The sequence below is a fragment of the Podarcis pityusensis genome, assembly GCF_964106645.2.
Source record: "Podarcis pityusensis genome assembly, chromosome: 17".
NCBI classification, from domain to species: Eukaryota; Metazoa; Chordata; class Lepidosauria; order Squamata; family Lacertidae; genus Podarcis; species Podarcis pityusensis.
The window spans coordinates 13,873,553-13,897,922 of NC_138042.1; the positions used below are offsets into that span (position 1 = coordinate 13,873,553).

The window sequence follows — 24,370 nt, forward strand, 5'->3', positions numbered from 1 at the left end:
CTAGTCCAACCCTCTGCAATGCAGGAATATCCGTTCAAGCTTCCATGACAGATGGCCATCCAACCTCTGAGGAAGGAGAGTCCACCACATCTTGTGGGAGTCTGTTCCACTGTCTAACAGCTCTTACTGTCAGAAAGTTTTTCCGTATGTTTAGTTGGAATCTTCTTTCTTGGAACTTGAAGCCATGGGTTCGAGTCCTACCCTCCAGAGCAGGACAAAACAAGCTTAGTCCCTCTTCCATGTGACAGCCCTTGAGATATTTGAAGATGGCTCTCATATCTCCTCTCAGCCTCCTCTTTTCCAGGCTAAACATCCTCAGCTCCTTCAACCATTCCTCATCAGGTTTGGTTTCCAGACCCTTGATCATCTTGGCTGCCCTCCTCTGCACACCTTCCAGCTTGTCAACATCTGTCTTAAATTGTGGTGCCCAGAACTGGACACAGTATTCCAGTCCTTACCCTGTCACCATTAAGGATCACTTTGTAAAGTCATGTGACTTGTTGAAAAGCACGTTTAAACTGGCAGGTGTAAAGGCTGTGTACAATTAAAGCACACTTCTTCCCCCAGAGAAGACTGGGAACTGTAATTTACCACTCAGAGAGCTACAATTCCCAGCAGCCTAAATGAACTATAGGATTGTTTCATGGGCGTCATGTGCTTTAAATGTAGGGTGTGTAGCTGTTTAAGTCTGAAGAAAAAGCACCTGTGAGTCCACATGCCAGTTTCCTTCTTTAAAAAACCATATTCTTGCCCTTATAGCTGTTTTTATTGTAGGGGTGCCACAGCAGTGGAGAATTCTACCTGTGATACTACTGAGTGAAGCGCTGCCAGCTTCCAGTTTCTATATGAGTTTCCCTAGGGCAGGCATGGACAAGTAGAGCGGAGGACAAGTACAAGTATATTCAGAGCTGATGAAATGGCTGGGCCAAAGCTGAAACGTCGCTCAGTTGTGGATATGCCTGGAAGCGAAAGGAAAGAAAATTCTTTACAATGCTGTAAAGAAAAATATTGCATAGGAACCTGGAATGTAAGATCCATGTACAATGGTAAGCTGGATGTGGTCAAAAATGAGATGGCAAGAATAAATATCGACATCCTGGGCATCAGTGAACTAAAATGGACGGGAATGGGCGAATTCAGTTCGGATGACCATCATATCTACTACTGTGGGCAAGAATCCCGTAGAAGAAATAGAGTGGCCCTCATAGTCAACAAAAGAGTGGCGAAAGCCATACTGGGATGCAATCTCAAAAATGATAGAATGATCTCTATGAATCCAATGCAGACCTTTTAACGTCACAGTAATCCAAGTTTATGCACCAACTACCGGTGCTGAAGAAACTGAAATTGACTGATTCTATGAAGACTTACAACACCTTCTAGAAATGACACCAAAGAAGGATGTTCTTCTCATTATAGGGGATTGGAATGCTAAAGTAGGAAGTCAAGAGATAAAAGGAATAACTGGCAAGTTTGGCCTTGGAGTTCAAAACGAAGCAGGGCAAAGGCTAATAGAGTTCTGCCTAGAGAACAAGCTGGTCATCACAAACACTCTTTTCCAACAACACAAGAGACAACTCTACACATGGACATCACCAGATGGGCAGCATCGAAATCAGATTGATTATATTCTCTGCAGCCAAAGATGGAGAAGCTCTATACAGTCAGCAAAAACAAGACCTGGAGCTGACTGTGGCTCAGATCATCAGCTTCTTATAGCAAGATTCAAGCTTAAACCGAAAAAAAGTAGGAAAAACCACTGGGCTGGTAAGATACAATCTAAATCAAATCCCTTATGAATACACAGTAGAAGTGAGGAACAGGTTTAAGGATTTAGATTTGGTGGACAGAGTGCCTGAAGAACTATGGATGGAGGCTCGTAACATTATAGAGGAGGCAGCAATGAAAACCATCCCAATGAAAAGGAAATGCAAGAAAGCAAAGTGGCTGTCCAACGAGGCCTTCACAGCATCTTAAAAAACAGAGACATCACCTTGCCAACAAAGGTCTGTATAGTTAAAGCTATGATTTCCCCAGTAGTGATGTATGGAAGTGAGAGCTGGACCATAAAGAAGGCTGATCGCCGAAGAATTGATACTTTTGAATTCTGGTGCTGGAGGAGACTCTTGAGAGTCCCATGGGCTGCAAGAAGATCCAACCTCTCCATTCTGAAGGAAATCAGCCCTGAGTGCTCACTGGAAGGACAGATCCTAAAACTGAGGCTCCAATACTTTGGCCACATCATGAGAAGAGAAGACTCCCTGGAAAAGTCCCTGATGTTGGGAAAGATGGAGGGCACAAGAAGGGGACGACCGAGGACGAGATGGTTGGACAGTGTTCTTGAAGCGACTAACCTGAGTTTGACCAAACTGCGGGAGGCAGTGAAAGACAGGAGTGCCTGGCATGCTCTGGTCCATGGGGTCACGAAGAGTCGGACACGACTAAATGACTAAACAACAACAACAGGGCAGGCATAGGCAAACTCGGCCCTCCAGATGTTTTGAGACTACAACTCCCATCATCCCTGACCACTGGTCCTGGTAGCTAGGGATGATGGGAGTTGTAGTCCAAAAACATCTGGAGGGGCGAGTTTGCCTATGCCTGCCCTAGGGCAGGAGCAGCCAACATGGTGCCTTTCAGATATTCCAGCGATGGGGCACCTGTCGTCCTCCGGATGTTCTTGGACTACAACTCCCATCATCCCTGACTATGGACCAGCCCATCTGGAACTGATGGGAGCTGTAGGCCTCAACCTCTGGAAGGCAATTCCCAGTAAACTGGCTGAGAAAACAAATGCATGAGACAAAATCAGATAAGTTAGAGCAGGGGTAAGCAAACCTTTCCAGCAGGGGGCCGGTCCACTGTCCCTCAGACCTTGTGGGGGATCAGACTGGGATCAGACTATATTTTTTTTGGGGGGGGGAACAAATTCCTATTCACCACAAATAACCCAGAGATGCATTTTAAATAAAAGCACACATTTTACTCATGTAAAAACACGCTGATTCCTGGACTGTCTGCGGGCCGGATTTAGAAGGTGATTGGGCCGGATCCAGCCCCCGAGCCTTAGTTTGCCTACCCATGAGATAGCACCTTCTCACCACCACCACCAATGTCAGAAAACACAGGCTTACTTGAGTGAAGCATCAGGTTTGTAAATAAACACAAAGAAACAGAATCGCAAGACAGGCCTGCAACCAAATATTGCAGTATGGAGTACTCCTGAATAGAATGTTTCATTCTGTTCCTTGTCTCCCCTCCTTTTCTGTCATTTGCCTTCCCCTTCTGTGGCCAACTGAGAACAGCTCTTGGGGCTATTTTTATTTATGCATTTCTGCACACCTCGGGATTTGCTGATACTTCCGCCATTTTTGTGTGGGTAGTACTGTTTTGGCTGCTTAAACAACAGCACTCTGAACGCTGGAAACAGAAGGAATGATTCTGCCCCATCTTATGGGCAAAGGCAGCAGCTCTGAGTAAAAAGCCAAAGTCCCCGTCTGTTGTCCTGGAAGAAGATGGAGTTCAGAGAGCACAGCTTTTGCTGCAGCCCTAACAAAAGAGTCAGCTGTATATTTATAGGAGTCTAGAAACTGACTGCTCAGCACAAGTCAGTTTCTGGGAGTGAATCTGTAGCATATGACAGGACAAGTCTAGGCTTGTTCTGAGAGGGTTCCCTGTTACGGAACATACTAAATGGAGGCAAGTCTAGGCTTGTCTAGCGAATACATATTCTGTCTGGAGTGAAACAGATGACAAGGAGCTTTGCCACTTACAAATGGTTCAGAGGCTTCAAACGCAGGTGACATCTCCCAAAGAATTCTGGGGATTTAGTGGACCCTTCACAGAGAGCTACAACGCCAGGTGAGCACCCTTAACAAACTTCAGTTCCCAGGATCCTCTGGGGGAAATCGTGTACTCCAAACATATGGCGCATACGCAGCCAGGTTTGCAGAGAAAGTGGGGTGTCGCAGGAGTCAGAAAGTAGAGGAGGAAGGGAAAGAAAAGAAAAGACGAGTCTGAGGGTACACATCTTGCCCAGGTCTTTTTTTGGAAACAGGATACTTTCTTCACGGGTTCCCTCCCCGCGCCCCAACCACCATCAAATCACAGAGCACGTCTCTCTCCATCGCTCTGAACCGGTCTTGCGCTGCCCAGCCGGGCTATGGTGCAAAAGCATAGATCCAAGTCCTTGTGGGTCCCCATATATATTTTTTAACAAACTGTCTCCTCAAAATCACCATCAAGTCACCGGTCACCCGCTACGGCCAGAGATGGGTTGTGCGCTTTGCAGCCATGCTGCGTAAAAATCCTACCTCCGATCAGTCTTTTTGTGGTGCTTGCCAGCAGCGGATCTTTGAATTATTATTATTATTTGTTATTAATGTAAATCAACTTGCTTCTGACTTTTGGGGCGGCGGGGTGTAAAATCAGAGGGATTCAACATCACAGCAAACGTTTTGCCAGACCCTTGCGGAAAAGCAAACAATGACTGCACCAAAACTATACATTTAGAGCACATCCTTTCCCACAACGTATCCCGGGAACTGCAGTTTGTTAAGCGTGCTGGGAATTGTAGCTTTTCGGGGGGCAAACTACAGTGTGATGTGTGACAGCTAATCTGTGTGTGTGTGTGAGAGAGAGAGGTGTTCCTATGAAGACTTTCTTGTATGTTTGTATGTGAGGAATGCGAGAACGGGATGTGGGGGGAGGAGAGAGAGGCCACGGGGGGGGGCGGCGATGCTGCACAGAGCAACAGAGCATTCTCAAAATGCCAGATGCGCCCACAGCTTGGCCACCCTCTGGACTGTGCATGCAGAAAAGCAGCACCTCAGGGTGGCAGGCTTTATGCTAGCTTGCTACAGGCGAGGACCTCTTCCCAGAGAGCTCTTAAGGGGGAGCGGATGCACAGACGGGTCGAAAGTCCAGCTGCAGTTCTCGGAGTGACCCACTTTTGATGGGGAAGTTCCTGCACATTCGCCTCCGCTGTCCCGGTCCTAGGCTTGTTCCTCAGCGCGACGTCGGGCCGCCGAGAGAGGGAGCCAGCGGGCCTGGATAGAGACCTGCGGATCCGTGGGAAAGGAGGAAGGGAGACGTAACCCAGCGCAGGAAAAGAGTGGACTGGACGGCTCCGCCCGCCGGGGAAGGTCTGCTCGAAGGGCGTCCGCGCCATCGGGAAGCGGGCAACGTCGACCGAGAACCGAGTCCTGGTCACAGGCGAAGGAGGGGAGATCGCTGCTGCGTCCTTGCGCGGACGCCGGGAGGGATCCCTCTGATGATCTGAGCGAGCCCGGCAGCAGGGCACCAAGGGGCCGGCTGCATAGATGCCCTACTGACAACCCGTGAGGTCTTCGGCTTCGTGGGATGGATCCTGCCCCCGGCTCGGACATGGATGGAGGGGGCGGCCGCGGCGAGGCGGATGAGCTGGCCAACGCCGCTGCCCGGGGAGACCTGGAGACCTTGAGGCGGCTGCTGGATGGTGGGGCGGACCCCAACGCGGTGAATCGCTTCGGCAGGGCCCCGATCCAGGTAGGTCCGTCCGGGGACAGTAGGAGGAAGGCCGGAGAGCCATAGATAGGTGGGTGAGAGACTGCGGGGGGGGGGAGTAGCCAGGATTTAAGTTGGGGTGCGGGCAGGACACCCACCTGTCGCCATTCTCTGTTGACCAAATTCGGAATGAAATGTCTCCACACCAATTGACTTGCTTTTCACTCTAAGTGGCCAGGAAATAAATGGTCAAAACTTTTCAAATATTCTGATCATTTCTACTTTAAGTTAAGTATTTTTTATTATTATTTGATTTAGGTCAGGGCAGCTGACCCCCTGATCCCGCCCATGGCTGAAATTTTAAACGTGAGGTTTAGAGGTGCGGAGTATGAGTACCACTCGGGGGCTAAACTAGATTTATTGGGGGCTTTGCGGAGAGGGGCTTATTTTGGGGAGGGGGTTAGTTTTAACAACCCATAGTCAACCCGTGTCCAGTGAGAGTCAGATCCTAGTAGCTGTTCATTCCTAGCTATGCGCACGCCATACATTTAACGCGCATCCATCCCTCTCAAAGAAACTTGGGAACTGTAGTTTAAGGGTGCTGAGGACCCCGCATAGTACCGTGGTTAGAGTGCTGGACTTGGACCTTGGAGTCCAGGGTTCAAATCTTCACTCAGCCCTGAAGCTCACTCGTAGTGACCTTGGAGTTAGTCACTGCCTTCTGTCGACCTAACCTACCTCACAGAGTCCCTGTGAAGATTAAACAAGGAGGGGCAGAACCACAGAGGCCGTTTGAACTCCTTGGAGGAAAAAGGTGGGATTTAGCTGCAGTAAATAAATACGCAAACTGAAGCTCTGGGAGGGGGTGAATTAAGGTTCCCAGGATTTGGAAGGGGCATGTGTGCTTTGAACTGTATGGCGTGCACGCAGTAACCCAGGTGTGCTTTAAAATCACCTTCCTGGAAGTAGAAGGCTTATGCAGGGCCCTGATCCAAAACACGCTTGCTCGGAAGTCCCCTCGATGGCACTGGAATTTACCTTCCTAGGCTCAGCCCACGATGCAACCTAGAAATTTGGTCCGTTCCAAAACACAGGGCTGATCATCCCCCCACCCAAAAAATAACCACACCCAAACTCAGGTGGAAGAGGAGGAGTCAAACCAGATTATACCCAGATCCGAAATACAGCAATTAATCACAGTTTGTGAGTGCTGCTGACTGACCTAGCGAGCGAGCAGCCTGTTTAAAATTGGGGGGGGGGGCAGGATTTAACGTCCACCCTTTTAACGTCCATCAGTGGCAAATGGATCAATGAAAAGTTAGAAAAGTTGTTCGGATGAACCCTAAACGCTGGAGGATTGGCTTCGAGCCACCCCCAAGTTTGGGTCCATGTTGCGCAGCTAGTCCTGTCCGAGGAAACTAAAAATAAATAAAATAAAATAGAAAGGTGAACAAAATGATTGGAGAATAAAATTATTGGAGCAATCGCTGTCCCAGGTTCGGACCCTCATCCCCGCGCCCACCGCCAAACAACAACAACCACAGTGTTGTCTTTGGAAAATACTATATTTAAATAAGGTTCTTGTTTCAGTTTATGTTTACGTAACAGAAGTACAGTGGTACCTGTGGTTAAGAACTTAATTCGTTCTGGAGGTCTGTTCTTAACCTGAAACTGTTCTTAACCTGAAGCACCACTTTAGCTAATGGGGCCTCCTGCTGCCGCTGCACGATTTCTGTTCTCATCCTGAAGCAAAGTTCTTAACCAGAGGTAATATTTCTGAGTTAGAGGAGTCTGTAACCTGAAGCGTATGTAACCCGAGGTACCACTGTACTGTATAGAACAGATCCCCACTTCGGAAACAGATTTCAATACCAAATATTAACATTTCAAGTGAGGAGAACCAGCCCTCTAATAATACATTCAGTTACCAGAATGTGTCCTGTTTTCTTCTCAAAACGATTTGAGACCCTCCCAAAGTCCGTCTTCTCAGCCTTATAAAACGCAACCATTTAAAACACATGACATCCCCCCCCCAAGAATCCTGAGATGTGTGGTTTACCCCTCACACGAAACTACAGACTGGGGGTGGGGGGTGGGCTGGAGTCGTGTGTTTCAAATATATGGTGTCTGCCTAGACTGAGGAGAGAGAATGAAAAATCACTGCAACCCCGAAATGACTGGAGACATTAGACTAAAATCTAGAATTAATCATCAACCATATACATATTCATCTCACTCTTATTCATAAGCTGTCAACTTTTCCCCTTTTTTCAGGGAAATTCCCTTATTCCGAATAGGATTCCTCGCAAGCAAAGGGAAAAGATGACAGCTATACTCTTATTTAACCTCATTGGGGTTTCTTTGTTTTTCACAATGGGAAAAGTTGTTTTTAAAAGTCACCTGGGGGTCACACATCTCTCGAAAACTACCTCCCCTTTTCTGTTCTGGGTTTTATTCTAACTTTTTGATTCCGTAGCTGGAGATCGAGAAATCCAGCTCAGATTTCAACCGACGGCGGCAACTCAGCTTCACTGACCGATTAATTTAAAGTTCTCTGCATGAACACACACGAAAGCTCACACCAATAACTAAATTAGTTGGTCTCTAAGGTGCTACTGGAAGGAATTGTTTTGTTTTGTTTCGACTACGGCAGGCCAACACGGCTACCTACCTGCATGAAAAAAGCTAGCGAAACAGAGAAAAGACTTCGGGTATGAAATGCTATTCGTGTCTACTCAGAAGTAAGCCCCATTGAGGTTAACAGAAGGCTAGCGCTCATGTAAAGTGAGTATTACATGCAATCATGAGAGCCAACTCCTAGGGGCCGAGGTCCCTTCGGGCCCCCACCCCCATAAAATATTGAGGGGCCCAGGCTGCCATGGACGTAGCCAGGGGGAGGCAGGGAGGGGCCAATTAAGTAAATAAATAAAAATACTTAACTGACCAATTGTGTCACAGATAACTGGGTTCTGCCCCCCACCCAATAAACCGTGGCTACGCCCATGGACGACCCCCCCCCCAAGTTGAGGGGAATTCTCATTCAAATGGTGTGTGTGTCACATCATGTGATCGATTATGCGGGGCAGGGCTTAGTTGCCCCCCCAAATATTTTAATCAAGTTGCCCCCCCCCCCCCATTCTAACCGCATTAACCTGGGAGTAAGCCCCGCGCTGGATTTTGTAAGGCTCCCTTCCAGCCGTACATGTTTTTTAAACTGAGATTTGCAAGCTCATCTTCGGCAACCTGAGTTTCCCCCAAACCTCCAACGTTTTTAAGCTCGATGGAGCTTACTTTCGAGTGATCGCGGATTATACGTTCGCGCTCTTAGGCAGCTGCACTTAATCGTAACTCTTTGATTTTATCAACGCGCGAAATCAAGCAGAAAACGGAATTGTCAAGCAGAAAACGGGCATGACATTTCGAAGCAGAGAGAGGCAAAAAGAGGACCAGAGATATCAGTACAGTATAGTGGTACCTCGGGTTACATATGCTTCAGGTTACATACGCGTCAGGTTATAGACTCCGCTAACCCAGAAATAGTGCTTCAGGTTAAGAATTTTGCTTCAGGATGAGAACAGAAATCGTGCTCTGGCGGCGCGGCGGCTGCAGGAGGCCCCATTAGCTAAAGTGGTGCTTCAGGTTAAGAACAGTTTCAGGTTAAGTACAGACCTCCGGAACGAATTAAGTACTTAACCCGAGGTACACTGTACTATATTCCAGATTTGGGTATAGGTAATTAGAATTACAATAAGTCTGTTTTAAAATAAAAACACAACCCGCACGGATATCCCTTCTTTTACAGCGGAGTGAGCAATAGGTCGTGTTTTTTTCATTTTAAAAACAAATGCGTTGTTTTTAAAATGGTGCCGACTTAGCACAATCAGGCGCTTAACTCCTTCCAAGAACCTGCACCTCTCAGCATCCTAACCTTTGGCCACGCTGGAATTCCAACGTCTGAAGGACCACACATTCCACATCCTTGGTTTAAACTGCAGGCATAGGCAAACTCCGGCCCTCCAGATGTTTGGGACTACAATTCCCATCATCCCTAGCTAACAGGACCAGTGGTCAGTGATGCTGGGAATTGTAGTCCCAAACATCTGGAGGGCCGGAGTTTGCCTATGCCTGGTTTAAAGCTTCTACTGTGACGCGTCTTCACTTTTCCTCCTCGCGTCTATAGTTTGATCCGGCTTCCGGGAAGAAAAGTGAATTCTGGTAGACTTTTATTTCACTGCGCCTCTTTTAGAAATGATACCTTTGTTACTAATGCCAGTCAGTCATTGTATTAAACTGAAGTGGGGCGGCCCACATTTCTTTGATGGTGCTAGCCCGACTGAATGAAAAAGGGCAGCTTTCATGTTCCCAATTGTAGCAGCTCGTTCCCTCTCCAAATCACAACCACGCACCAGTTGTTGCATTGCGTTTGTGAATCGATTTACTCTACCTACTCCGCCTCAGCTGGGCTGTGAACAGAGAGCAACGCGGAAGGATGCACAAATTAAATTAAATTAATACTGCTTTTTAGTCCTTTTAGGGTCTGAGGCAAAATGGTTCGTCAAGCAGAGGTTTCGTTTGCGTCCGTCCAGCTTCGCACTCGTCTCTAGAGATGGCTGCAGCTTTTAATTTAGCATTAGATTCAAACGTCAACCTTGCAGATATAAAAAGCCCTATTTTATTCTATTTTTTTAAAAAAGACTCCGACTTCCTTCCAAAAAAACCACCACCTGAAGATCCAGGCCTTTGGTAAACATTTATTTCTTATAACATTAAAAATGTCAATATTTGGCATTTGATAAGAGTGGCTGCGCTCACTCCCTGCTGCTAGTTCAGCTTTTCTTTCTTCGCTTGGTTTCCTCGCTCGTTTCGTCTCCCTGGTTTTCCTTGCTGCTCAAGAACCGCCCATCTCGCTACAGCCCATCTGGAGAGTTTGCAGACCCGCCTTCCCGAAGCAAGCGCAACGTGCGCGCCAGTTTGGGCTGAGATTGATTCCGTGGGAGCCGTCTTTCTCGACGGGAAAGAAGCAGCAGAAGCGAATACGTTCGCCTCGGTGGAGAGAGAAGACACGGATCCTTTTATCTCCAGCTGGGATCCTTCTGAATAACTCCCTCGAAAGAAAGAAAACTAAATCATAGTAGTAGTAGTAGTAGTAGTAGTAGTTGTAATAGTAATAATAATAATAATAATAATAATAATAATAATAATAATAATAATTTATACCCAGCCCATCTGGCTGGGTTACCCCAGCCACTCTGGGTGGCTTCCAACAAAGTATTAAAATAAAAGCCGAGCGTGCTTCCAATAATAATAATAATAATAATAATAATAATAATAATAATAATAGTTGTTGTTGTTGTTGTTGTTGTTGTTGTTGTTGTTCGGAAGCATGTCCCACCATTTTCAGTTTTATGGGACGCGTTTCCACCCCCAAAAATTGAATGGTATGCACCGTTCGTCATTCTGGGTGTCATGCTATGAATGACTCAACCGGATACCACCCTTAAAAATCTTATTACTGTTGATTATTAAACTTATTAAAACTACTACTACTACTTACTCCATCCCCGAGAGAGAAAGAGAGAGAGAGAGAGAGAGAGAGAGAGAGAGAGAGGTCTATCAGAAACCTTTCCATTTCTTGAGATTTGCCCAGTTCCAACAAAGAGCCTCTTGCCAATTTATCTGAAATGGTCCCTTCGAAGGGCCCGGAGTAAACCGAGCTTTGGCCGGATAAAGCCTAGCGGTGTCCTTATCAGACTTTCCGAGGCGTTTGTGGGATGCGTCGCCCCAAGGAAACCCTCTTTACGCCTAGCTTCTGAAACTTGACGTGTGTACTTTTAGGACTCGCCTTATTTTGTGTTTGCAAGTTATTTTAAACTCTCTTTAATATCGCTTTAATGTTGGAACCCCCCTGGGACCTTAGACGGAGGGGCGGGCAAATAATAATAATAATAATAATAATAATAATAATAATAATAATATGATTGACTTTTCAACTTTTATCCTTTGACACTGCGCCTTTTAAAGTTCAGATCCAACTTAGGGTACAACAATTCAGGATAAAATAAGGGGGGGGAGGTAAGCCCCGCCCCAATAATCAGTCACATAATCCTATGACGCGGTGCACACACACCATTTGAATGGCAAAACCCATCAAATATTTTATTGGTGGGACAAAGCCGCCTCGACCCATAGGAGTTGGCTCCTATGAACAGTACACAGATTAGCACCACCACCCCCCCCAAAAAAATTAACCAGAATTATTATGAGCTAATTAATGCAGAGTGGCGGTCAGGATCTTGGCCATTTCAACCCGCAGAACATGGCCGCTCCAAGCGCCTAGACGGAAAGCGTAAAGATGCGCAAACCTTGACTTTCCTCTCCTCTTTTCCCTCCAGGTTATGATGATGGGGAACCCCGGGGTAGCTCAGTTGCTGCTGCAAAGAGGAGCGGATCCCAACCGCCCCGACCCGTCCACGGGCACGTTCCCGGTCCACGACGCGGCCCGCGGGGGCTTCTTGGACACGCTGCGGGTGCTGCGCCGAGGGAGCGCTCGCTTCGACGTGCGGGACCGCTGGGGACGCCGCCCGCTGGACTTGGCTGAAGAAAGTGGCCAGAGCCGGGTGGTCAGTTTCCTCCAGGAGGCATCGGGCTGAAACTTTCTTGGATCCGGGATGAAGTCAGAGGACCAAGCGGAGAGCTCCCCACCCCGCCGCCGCCGGAGGAGGAGAATCGCGGGTGCGTAAACTTGAGACCCTTTGGCTTGGCTCTTGAACGCCACCCCTCAGAGACAAGCGAGATGGAGCTACAATTTCGGCGCCAGCATAAACTCTACGATCCTGCTTCGTTTGAAATGTGGCTTGTTAGATGTTTACATGCTTCCACTACGCATGGAGAATGGGTATGTCGGTTCGTGGGACAGTGTCTCCTGGTCTCTCACCCACGCCAGTCTCCCATGTACAATGATGTTCTAAAAGGAAACTGAGACAATAGTCCAGGGGTTGGGGATTCATGGCTCCCCAGATTTTGCGGGATGAACAACTCCCATTTATCCTTGACCATGATTCCCCACAGTGGATGGGGTTGGTGTGGCAGTGCTGGATTTAGGGCAGTGTGAGCAGGCCACACGCACCCCCCCCCCACTCCACCCACAGGGCACTGAGCCAAGGGGGTGCAAAATTGAGAAGATCCATTTTGGGGTGCCTTGCACAGGGTACCATAGAACCATAGAATTGTAGAGTTGGAAGCCACCACAAGGCTCACTTAGTGCAACCGCGTGCACTGCAGAAATCTTTTTGCCTAATGTGGGGCTCCAACTCAGGAGCCTGAGATGAAGAGTCAAGACACACACACCCCATCTGCAAGAGCCCCAGTCTCAGATTATGAAGCTCTGCTCTGGTTTGTGTTATGGATGTTAACAGTGTTCGTTGTGTGAAACGTAAATAGCACTTTGAAATGTAGTATTGGGGAGTATTGGGGACTCGGGTGGCTCTGTGGGTTAAACCACAGAGCCTAGGGCTTGCCAATCAGAAGGTCGGCAGTTCAAATCCCCCCTGCTCCTGCCAACCTAGCAGTTCGAAAGCACGTCAAAGTGCAAGTAGATAAATAGGTACCGCTCCGGTGGGAAGGTAAACAGCATTTCCATGCGCTGCTCTGGTTCACCAGAAGCAGCTTAGTCATGCTGGCCACATGCCCCAGAAGCTGTACGCTGGCTCCCTCGGCCAATAAAGCGAGATGAGCGCCGCAACCCCAGAGTCGGCCACGACTGGACCTAACGGTCAGGGGTCCCTTTACCTTTACCTATTCGGGAGAATGAAGATGGTGCCAACCTGTGACCTCTTGCCTAAATGCACTCTGCTTCTGTTGCCATGGTTTTTCATTTGCACCAGTTATGCCTGTAAGTTTTTTCTTGAAGGCCCCACCCCAAAGGAAAAATTAACGGAGGAACGAAAGGATGAAGGATGGCCTTTGCAATATAATTATGAGGCTAATGCTAATAACTCACAAATCACCTTTTTTATTATTCATCCGCCAATTTCTTTTTAAGAAGTTCACACAAACGCTTTAGAATTCTTAAAGTGTCAAAATGAATCCTCCAATCTGACAATATGAGATAGATAATCCATATTAACGCCATGCAATCAGGTTTCAAGGAAGCAATGCCTGGATAAACGTGAGACCCTGAAAATGTTAAATATGCAGTCAGGGCGCTTCCAGACAGAAACTGAATATATTGCAAATGGGTCATTGGCAACAAGTTTTAGTTTTTTGCTTTTCACTTATCTGGTTTCTCCTGGAAAAATCTGGATTAAACGTGAGCGAGGATAGAGATTGCCATTTGTATGCCAACAGCGTTGTGTGACCACTATAAAAAACCATGCATACTCAATAGGTATTCTGGAATACCTTAGTCAAACCAGCTGAAATGGGAGAGAGTAATTCATTTTATTTGCATTTGTACACTGGCTATGGTTTAAGCAAATAACTTTATAAACATAGTGTGGAATCCAGAGAAAGTTCAGGATGCCTGAACTGCATTGAAGCCCTCGACAAAGTTAGATATTTAATCCCCAGTTGTTTAATAAAGATTGGTACACACCTAATTTGCACTGGGCTTTTTCTAGGAAACCAAATCATTGTACCCTAAGCCTTCCCTGTAAAAGAAAATCACCGCTAACAACAATTTAAGGCAACCTTTTGATTCAGGAAGTGTAAGTTAGTTGTTAAGGAGATATCTAGGAATAATAATAAATTAATAATTTTTATTTATTTATTTATACCTTGCCCTTCCCGGTTCAGAAAACCAGGCTCAGGGTGGCTAACAACAAATTTAAAACACTTAATTGTAGAAGCAGCATAAAATACAGTATAAAAACATGAATAACAATAAAATTCAAAGTTCAAAAATTAATTTGGGGGAAATCCACCCAATAAGCATTAGATAGTCACCAGGGCTAGACGGAATAGCTCTGTCTTACAGGCCCGCCGGAAGGAGGTTAAATCCAGAAGGGGCCTAGTCTTATGGGACAGAGCATTCCACCAGGCCATCACTGAAAAGGCCCTGGCCCTGGTGGAGAATAGAGCTAATCTCTCAGGTGCACTTCAAAGGGAAGCCTCACAAAAACTAAATTAATATATAAGCAGCTTTTGATACCATTGGCCATGGTATTCTTCTGGAGCAGCTGTTAACAGGTACATGAAACTGGTGAATGGGTTATCTGGAGTTTTGATGTATGGTGCCAGCAATAAGCTGGTGACACACAGCTCTACTTCTCTGTTAGATCTGCAGATGTAGCAACACTTGTGCCTCTGGGTCAGGCTTCCTCAACCTCGGTCCTACAGATGTTTTTGCCCTACAACTCCCATGATCCCTAGCTAGTAGGACCAGTGGTCAGGGATGATGGGAACTGTAGTCTCAAAACATCTGGAGGGCCAAGGTTGAGGAAACCTGCTCTAGACCAACATCTGGCCTTGGTAATAGATTAGATAAGAACTAATGAACTGAAGCTTAATCCAGACAAGGTGGCTCCCTAGACCAGGTAGAGGGGATGTCACCTGTTCTGGGTGGAGAGCTACACTTCCTTGGAAGTAGCAGGTATGTAGCTTGGTGGTACTCCTGGATCTGTTACTTGAAGCTCAAATGACCTTGGTGGCATCAAGGGCCACCCAACAGCTTTGAGTGGTGGCCCATCTGTACAGAGACAGCCTAACTTCTGTAGTCTATGCTCTGGTAACCTCTAGGCTAGATTACTGCAATGGGTTATACATGGGGCTGCCTCTGGAGACTGTTTGAAATCTGTAGCTGGTGCAGAATTCAACAGTCAGACTGCTGAACAGGACAAGATGGGTCTGAGCATATAAAACCAATCCTGGCATGAATGTAATAGCTAACAAATAGCTTCTGGATTCAACTCAAACTGCTGGTTTTGACCTATAAAATCTTATGCAGGATCCAACTACCTAAAAGACATGAACCAGTACATGAACCAAACAGGATCCTACATTCAGCATCTATGCGCCCCCTTCAAGGAAAGTGGGGGGTGGGTGGGAACATGAAAATGGGCCTTTTCATGGTGGCTCCCCACTTACGGATATATATATCACAGATATGTATGAATGAAAATGGTTTTTTCCCATGTTTTCTGTTGTGCTTTTAATCTTTGCACTGTTTTGTATATTGCTTTGGGTTACATGTTGCAAAGGAAAGCAACTAATAGGTGCAATTAATAATAATATTCTGGGAATATTGAAGTGTTGCACCAGCCAGGGAGAGGCAGGCCCTCACAGAGGTCTACAGAGGCCTGGGCCTCTTCCAGATTTTGAGGCCTTAAGTCATAATAATAATTAAAAATGATGACACATTGAAACAAAACAAGGCATCCCCCAAAACAGTGAGTTGCTTGCTTATATATAATCAGCTAATTATATGTCAAGGAAGCCCCACTAATTACAGTCTAATCTTCTGCCACCATAACCAATATATATTTATGAGTATTTATGCAAAAAAGTTATTTAATATGAAATTATTCTTTATAAGTTAAGAAATCAAGTCTTCTACCAAATCACATCTCTTATTAGCTTAAATTTGCAGCTCTACCCTGAGTGGGTATGTCTCATTTTCATCTGATGTGCACAAAAACAAGTTATGAAACTTATCACGTGCCAAAAAATCTTCAAAGTGGCGCCTTTGAGCTTGAAGCCCAGGTCAAATGGCTTTCCTGGCTCCCTTTCAAATTGGCCCTGGGTAGGAGTATGTCATCTGTAGTCAGAGAGCTACTGCAGGTTCTGCTTGCTGAATAAGAAAGAGTGAGATTTCTTCAGCCTCCTTTCTTAGAACCAAAACTCTCTCTCTCTCTCTCTCTCTCTCTCTCTCTCTCTCTCTCTTTCACTGGCCATGAACCAGAAATAGTGAGACTTCCATTCACAGGTTATATGATCCACAGAATGTGCCGTGTACATGATTGACACAGACATCCATGGGTGACGGCTTAGAAATTCAGACATAAGAGGTGGTACTGTATTTGAGTAAGTTGGACTCAGAGTAGACCTGCTCCAATTAATGAACCTAACTTAGCTATGCCCATTGATTTCAATGTATCTGATAAAAACTTACTTGAATATCTCCCATAGTAATGGACTGTTTCAGTACTATTCAAGTGCAGCTTGCAAGTTGAAAACTAGCCTCTGTCATCTCATTTTCAGCAACATCTGAATGGTAATACATGTAATATGTGCTCCAGCTCTGGCAGGTTTCGATGGAAGGGTCACTGCTGAATTATTCTATAGTCATTAAGTATAGAGGACTTGAGTAGAAAATGTTTGATCTGTAGATAATCATGGAAGCATATTCTAAGTGAAGGAATTAACGGTTGGATCAGAGAGCCCAAATGGGATGGTTATGATGCTACCTTTCTGAGCCCATTGAACTCAATGGGACTTCTGAGTAGAGCTCTGCGAAGGATCAGGCTCCGGGGGAAGTGAATCTATCAAGTACTTGGACTAGTTATTATTTCTTAGCCTGTGACAGATTACCATTGGGTTTTACTGACTTGTTTTACTGCTGTTTGGTATTCATGTTATTTAAATAAAAGTATCAATGGACCGCTCACAAGAATCCCCATCTGTTTTTATCCAGTGCCTCTCTTCAGCAGTCAAGTAATTAAAATCGGGGTGAACTATGAAATCAGTTTTATTAGACTAATTCACAGTAAAACAAGCACTTTATTAATTAAATGCAGAACAGAAAAGCAACCTTTTAAGAAGTTGCAAGCTTACCCAACTGTTAATAATCTATTTAACTAGAGCTTCACATTTTTGCTGTTACAATAGCAAAAAGCCCGGCCCCTTTGATTTCCCCGTGGGCTCAGAGCAGCTGACCACATACTGTATCTTGTGAACACACAATCCCCAACATCTCCACATAGGGCTGGAAGAGATTCCTTCTTTAAAACCCTGGAGAGGTGCTGTCAGTCATTGTAGACAATATTGAGCCAATGGGACTATAAGACTATAGAAGACAGCTCATGATGATCTCCAGGTGCTGGCCTGCTTTTTCACTGTACTTTAAAAACAAGTATTTTAATCGGTTGTTCCAGTTAGATCATTTTAGCATCTGGACTTAGACTCACAGGGCAGGGTCCTTTTTAGGTGGCAATATGTAAAACACCAAAGGGACTCGGGTGGTGCTGTGGGTTAAACCTAATCACCTAATGGTCAGGGGTCCCTTTACCCTTTACCTTTGTTATGTAAAACACCACTTACTTTGAAACTAGGGAACCTTCTGCTCTTTCTGCTGAGAGGTGCCCCAGAATCTGACCCAAAGTCACAGCTTTCAACATGTTTGGGTTGGTTCTTTCCATCTTTATCCCTGTTGGTGAGTAAAGACCAGAGCATGAAGAAATAATACATGAACAACACAAATTAATAACCCTGGGAGCATGCTCCAGAATTCTTAACAGCTTTTGAAATAGGCCTTTTCTCCCTAACAAAAGTGCATACATAGTAATTCAGTGTCTCCCCAGCTTCCAGAAATCCTTCCTCCAAACCCAACTTTTATGTGAGACCTTCGGCTATTATACTTTCACCCTCATTCCAACTGTGATGAAGGCTGAAGCACACAGAACTCTTTGAGCCAAAAAAAGATGCAGAACCTTTCACTAAAGAAGGGTTTCCTCACAGTTATCCCATGATACCCTGGTCTCTTCTGTTCCCCTACATTTCCCCCTTGGTCTATTTCAAATTGAAACAGCTTCCAGGGGTGGGGACTGACTTTTTTTTTTGCCCCAATAATCTGCAAACCACTCCTTATTTTAATTGTGCTATAATAAACCACATGATCTTAGGACTTTTCAAACTGACTAGCCCTTATGCAGTCTGAGAAATTAAACCATGCACAGTTACCAGAGTCAGGACTTTCTCCCAGTGAGCCACAGGGTTTGTTCATCCTGGAGCAAAATGTATATTTGCATCTTTCTGTCTCCCCATTAATGCAGGGGCCTCCATGTGACACCCCCAGTCTCATTGTTGTCTTGGACCCTTCCCTCTTTAAATGTGGGGTTTCTTTCACTGGAAAGTATGAAATCGCTGGGATCAACAAACTCTAAATTTAAAAGGAGGGGGTCAGGTTGTGAGAATGTTGAGGAAAGGTTGGAGAGGATTTTTTTACTGAAATATTATCTCTCCTCACTCAGGCTTGTGAGTAAGTAGCAGAGCACATTCCCTTGCACATTGCTGGAATCTAGTTGATGGATTCGTGAGAATCATTTGAGTTAAGCAATCCAATCTGGCTTGCCCAGGCTGGATAGTTCCTGGTAAACGTTTCCCTCTTAAAATAATAATACAACAGTCTTCATTAAAGGTAATAGTAAGTTTACTTACATTCAGTTCATAGTAGTTTCCTGAAGGCAGGCTTTAGCTTATAGTTGCAGTTACATTTATAGAGATACAAAGTGTGGCTTCATCCTCTGTAAGGATGAGCCATGTGCTGTTGGCTAAGAGTCAGCAGAAAGCAAAAGGGCAAAAGTGAGCAAAATGAAGAAAAGAAGGGAAGATGGCTGCATGACTGACCCTTTTACAGGGTCTGCCAGGGTCACACCCATCTACCTGGTCACACACAGGAGGAAGAGGCTCCAGACCAGGTGTGACAGGAAGTCCTCCTGGCTGAAGCAACATTCCCCTGTGTGTCCTCTCTGGGCAAACAGGAAATGTTGTATTTGATTGCTTCAGTGATGTTACATCCCACAAGGGCAACACTAGGATGAGCAGGGCATCATGTGGACATCCCTACATGAATGGGGATACAGGAAAATGCAAATGCAAGACCAGGTGCAGACCAAAATACCAAGGGCAACCCACTTACTTGACCTAAAGATGGGTCCTTTTTGCTCCAAACTAGTAGGGACTAGTAGAATACACAGAGGAATTATACCAGAAAGATATGGATGTCTTGTACACCCCAGGTAGTGTGGTTGCTGACCTTGAGCCAGACATCCTGGAGAGTGAAGCCAAATGGGCCTTAGAAAGCACTACAAATAACAAGGCCAGTGGAAGTGATGGTATTCCAGCTGAACTATTTAAAATTTTAAAAGATGATGCTGTTAAGGTGCTACACTCAATATGCCAGCAAGTTTGGAAAACTCAGCAGTGGCCAGAGGATTGGAGAAGATCAGTCTACATCGCAATCCCAAAGAAGGGCAGTGCTAAAGAATGCTCCAACTACCGCACAATTGCACTCATTTCACACACTAGCAAGGTTATGCTTAAAATTCTACAAGGTAGGCTCAAGCAGTATGTGGACCGAGAACTCCCAGAAGTGCAAGCTGGATTTAGAAAAGGCAGAGGAACCAGAGACCAAATTGCAAACATGCGCTGGATTATGGAGAAAGCTAGAGAGTTCCAGAAAGACATCTACTTCTGCTTCATTGACTATGCAAAAGCCATTGACTGTGTCGACCACAGAAAAATATGGCAAGTTCTTAAAGAAATGGGAGTGCCTGATCACCTCATCTGTCTCCTGAGAAATCTCTACGTGGGACAAGAAGCTACAGTTAGAACTGGATATGGAACAACGGATTGGTTCAAAATTGGGAAAGGAGTACGACAAGGCTGTATATTGTCTCCCTGCATATTTAACTTATATGCAGAATTCATCATGTGAAAGGCTGGGCTGGATGAATCCCTAGCTGGAATTAAGATTGCCGGAAGAAATATCAAGAACCTCAGATATGCAGATGACACAACCTTGATGGCAGAAAGTGAGGAGGAATGAAAGAACCTTTTATTGAGGGTGAAAGAGGAGAGCGCAAAATATGGTCTGAAGCTCAACATCAAAAAAACGAAGATCATGGCCACTGGTTCCATCACCTCCTGGCAAATAGAAGGGGAAGAAATGGAGGCAGTGAGAGATTTTAATTTCTTGGGCTCCATGATCACTGCAGATGGTGACAGCAGCCACGAAATTAAGAGACGTCTGCTTCTTGGGAGAAAAGCAATGACAAACCTAGACAGCATCTTAAAAAGTAAAGACATCACCTTGCCAACAAAGGTCCGTATAGTAAAAGCTATGGTTTTCCCAGTAGTGATGTATGGAAGTGAGAGTTGGACCATAAAGAAGGCTGATCGCCAAAGAATTGATGCTTTTGAATTATGGTGCTGGAGGAGACTCTTGAGAGTCCCATGGCCTGCAAGAAGATCAAACCTATCCATTCTGAAGGAAATCAGCCCTGAGTGCTCACTGGAAGGACAGATCCTGAAGCTGAGGCTCCAATACTTTGGCCACCTCATGAGAAGAGAAGACTCCCTGGAAAAGATCCTGATGTTGGGAAAGATGGAGGGCACAAGGAGAAGGGGACGACAGAGGACGAGATGGTTGGATAGTGTCTTCGAAGCTACCAGCATGAGTTTGACCAAACTGTGGGAGGCAGTGGAAGACAGAAGTGCCTGGCGTGCTCTGGTCCATGGGGTCACGAAGAGTCGGACACGACTAAACAACTAAACAACAACAACAAAGTAGGGACGCAGGTGGCACTGTGGTCTAAACCACTGAGCCTCTTGGGCTTGTCGATCGTAAGGTTGGCAGTTTGAATCCGCACAACGGGGTGAGCTCCCATTGCTCTGTCCCAGCTCCTGCCAACCTAGCAGTTCAAAAGCACACCACTGCAAGTAGATAAATAGGTACCACTGCGATGGGAAGGTAAATGGTGTTTCCGTGTGCTCTGGTTTCCGTCATGGTGTTCTGTTGCACCAGAAGTGGTTTAGTCCTGCTGGCCACATGACCCAGAAAGCTGTCTGTGGACAAACGCCGGCTCCCTCGGCCTGAAAAGCAAGATGAGTGCCGCAACCCCATAGTTAAATTTGACTGGACTTAACCACCCAGAGGTCCTTTACCTTTTTACCTTTACCTGCTTCAAACTATGGTCAGACAGTATGTCATGCACACAGGGAGACAACTTGATGTGGGATATGAAACACATAGCAGTCAAGTACAACATTCCTAGAGTGGACATGCAAGAGGATGCTTGGTCCAGCCAGTAGAAAACTTCCTGTTTCCTCCTGGGCTGGGACAAACTTCCTCTGCATGTGACTAGAAGTGGGCTTGATCTTACCTGCCCAGGCCCAAAAGGGGCAAGGCAGGCAGCACACTGTCTCTTCTCCATCTTGCTTTCAACATGTGAGCAGCAGTGACTGCCTGTCTACCTGCAGTCGTTTGGAACTAACTCCCATATGGGATAGTTCCACATGTATATATTTTGTAACTGAAGTCTGCCTTCAGGGATCCATCTGTGAAGTGAATGGGTGTGAGTAAACTTCTTTTATACTTTTTACACAAGATTGTGTCACGTGTATTCTTTTTAAGAGGGATATAAGGGAATTACCAGGAATCTTATATTGAGAGGCTAAAACTAGCCTACAACAAGCTAACCGCTGTGCATTTAAAGGGGGAATTTTATAGAACTTGCTAACTGCTTAGAGCTGAAAACGTATTTTAAAAATGGCAAATTTAATGTGACAGTGCTGGTTTTGAACTCAAAATATGATAGACATTTGAAATGTGTTATTGTTTCACTTTTGTCTCCCATGTGAATGGGTATTTCCCCCATCCTATACTTATTTCACTTATTATTGCAAGTTATTTAACACAATTGTGTGTCTACTATCAACTACTATTGTATTTTTACATTGTTCTGTGGTAAGTTACTATAGGACTACTATTGTATTGGTAAGATAGGCCCTCCTCTTTGAAACAGGGCCACTTCCATTTAAAATAGAGCCCTTTCCATTGGATTCTCCTTGAGACATCAATAGTTGCTATATCACACTTTGCAGTACGGGGATAAACTTTTTCTTAGAGTGTTGAAATTCATACATGTTTTAAACCCTAGATTAAAATCCTTTATATTCATGTTATTACATCACAATGCCTCACAAACAAAACAGCCAACAAGTTGTTATAGAGAAAGTCTTCTCACAGGAAGAATGAGAAGAGAAACTGTTGCCTCATTTCCTACCCCAGTGTAAGATTCTTAGGACAATGCCCCAATTCAGGGAGAGGAGGAGAGTCAAACAGAAACATACTTTTTTAAAAAAAATGCTACTAGCCATCTCAAAAGTAACAGCTTATTAGCTAGGTTTTAGTTGTTTTTATTGTAATGTTATGTTGTGAACCGCTCTGAGATCTATGGTTAAAAGGTGATATACACATTAATAACAATAACAATAATAATGCATGTCAGTTATGATTTAGTAATTTGATCATATTTGGACCCTGTCATTCTTCCAAGGAGCTCATCCACAGGAGTCTCAATTTTATCTTCTGGGTATCCTTGATTTCTGGGTATCCTTGATTTTCCAGAAGAGTGACAGATAGCAGTTACTAGAGTAAACTGTCACACATGGACAAAACAGCAGCAGACTGGTGGACTTAACGGCTTAATATGAAAGCAGGAGGAAACAAAATGGAAGAGGGTGGAGGAAGTTGTGTTAGGCCTTCCTCTTCTTGCATAACGTGGCTGACTGGTTGTACTCCAGCATGCAGGAACCATGTGGCTGCAGCCTTGTGTGAGACTTTTAGAAGACATCTGAAGGCAGCCCTGTTTACTAAAGTTTTTAATGTTTGATGTTTAATTGTATTTTTAAAAATTTGTGGCTGGAGACACCCAGCCAGATGGTCGGGGTATAAATAAATTATTATTATTATTATTCCCCTACCCCACACGACATACACAATATCTGCAGACAGTCTGGGCATGCAGGCACTAATCCTCACTAAGTAAAATGAAAGAGAGCCTGCTACTCAGAAGGGAAAGAAAAGAGACATGAAAGCAAAGGTTGTGCAGGTGAGCAGAAGGAAAGTTTAGGAATGTAGCAGGTGAGACTTTTTAAGTACTGTTAACTCATTATTATTATTATTAATTGAATTTATATACCGCCCTATACCTGGAGGTCTCAGGGTGCTTCACAGAACAAAATCAAAATATAAAACCACAAAATAGATAATCAAAATAAAAACAACAGCCCAATAACTCCCCTCCAAAACCCCCCACTAAATCCTACAGAATTAAATGTATTTATTGCATTTATAGCGCACGTTTTTCTGCAATGAGACCAAGGTGGTGCCTCGTTCTTCCTCTCCTCATTTATTCCCCCCAATAACCCTGGGAGTAGGTTAGGCTGAGAAGCAGTGGCTGGTCCAAGGGCACCTAGTGACCATATGAATGCTGGTCTCCCAGATCCTACTCTGACACTCTTAATCAGCCCGTCCCACGAGCTCTCCAGTAGTTCCAATGTGCAGAAGCAGATTATTCCATAGATAATGGAGAGACAGGACAACTGACAGTTATTCCTCAAGGAAAATAACCTGGGATGAGCAGCAGAAGATGTTTCAGATCCCTCTCCTTGTAATCATTTAAGTCCTGGGATCTACTGCTGGCAGCTGAAATGGCCCTTCAGCCATTAGACACGGAATGAGTTTCCTCGGTGAGGGAGATCGCACCCTTCCTTCTGTTTCTGTTGCAATTTAACAATGAATACTATTCTACTAGAGTTAACAATAATCGCTTCGGGCAAACCGCAGGTCTCATGGGGGTGCGGTTGGGGCACGCAAAATATTTTAGAGCGGCTCTGAAATATTTTCTTTTGTGCGCCCAAGCTGCTGTCGTGGGAATAGAAGACAGATAAAAAGGAGGAGCAGGAAGTTCTTCGGTTCTGCCAGTCTCGCTTAATTCTAAAGCAAACCTTTTCTGAAGGCGGTCGGACGGACACCGGACTCCACCGCTCTCGGGGCTGTTATTGAGATTCACCCGAAACCGAAACGGACCTGCCACGGCGCAGCAGGAAATGCGCTGGCTCTCTTGCTAACCATCTTGCACGAACAGCTTGGGCCTTTTCTTGCGAG

At 45.2% G+C, this 24,370-nt stretch overlaps 1 protein-coding gene and 2 long non-coding RNA genes across 4 annotated transcripts in view; 2 read left to right on the forward strand and 1 right to left on the reverse strand.

Annotated features, from left to right (window-relative positions):
* The window catches only part of LOC308466806, a 219,982-nt gene that overhangs the window by 97,411 nt on the left and 98,201 nt on the right, over positions 1 to 24,370 (forward strand). The window lies entirely within an intron of this gene.
* CDKN2B (cyclin dependent kinase inhibitor 2B) lies at positions 3,638 to 17,092 on the forward strand. Of its 2 annotated transcripts, none has more exons than XM_080987980.1 (3): positions 3,638 to 3,861; positions 4,788 to 5,526; positions 11,877 to 17,092. In XM_080987980.1, the coding sequence occupies exons 2-3, from the start codon at positions 5,362 to 5,364 to the stop codon at positions 12,132 to 12,134; spliced, it is 423 nt and encodes a 140-aa protein (XP_080844106.1). In that variant the 5' UTR covers positions 3,638 to 3,861; positions 4,788 to 5,361; the 3' UTR covers positions 12,135 to 17,092. The 2 variants fall into 2 exon arrangements, with proteins under 2 accessions (XP_080844106.1, XP_080844107.1); XM_080987981.1 differs by having other exon boundaries at positions 4,999 to 5,526.
* On the reverse strand, positions 14,034 to 21,250 carry LOC308466800. Its single transcript, XR_013980955.1, has 2 exons — positions 21,155 to 21,250; positions 14,034 to 17,837 (listed from the first exon to the last, which is right to left on the reverse strand). It is a non-coding gene; the product is annotated as an uncharacterized lncRNA (long non-coding RNA).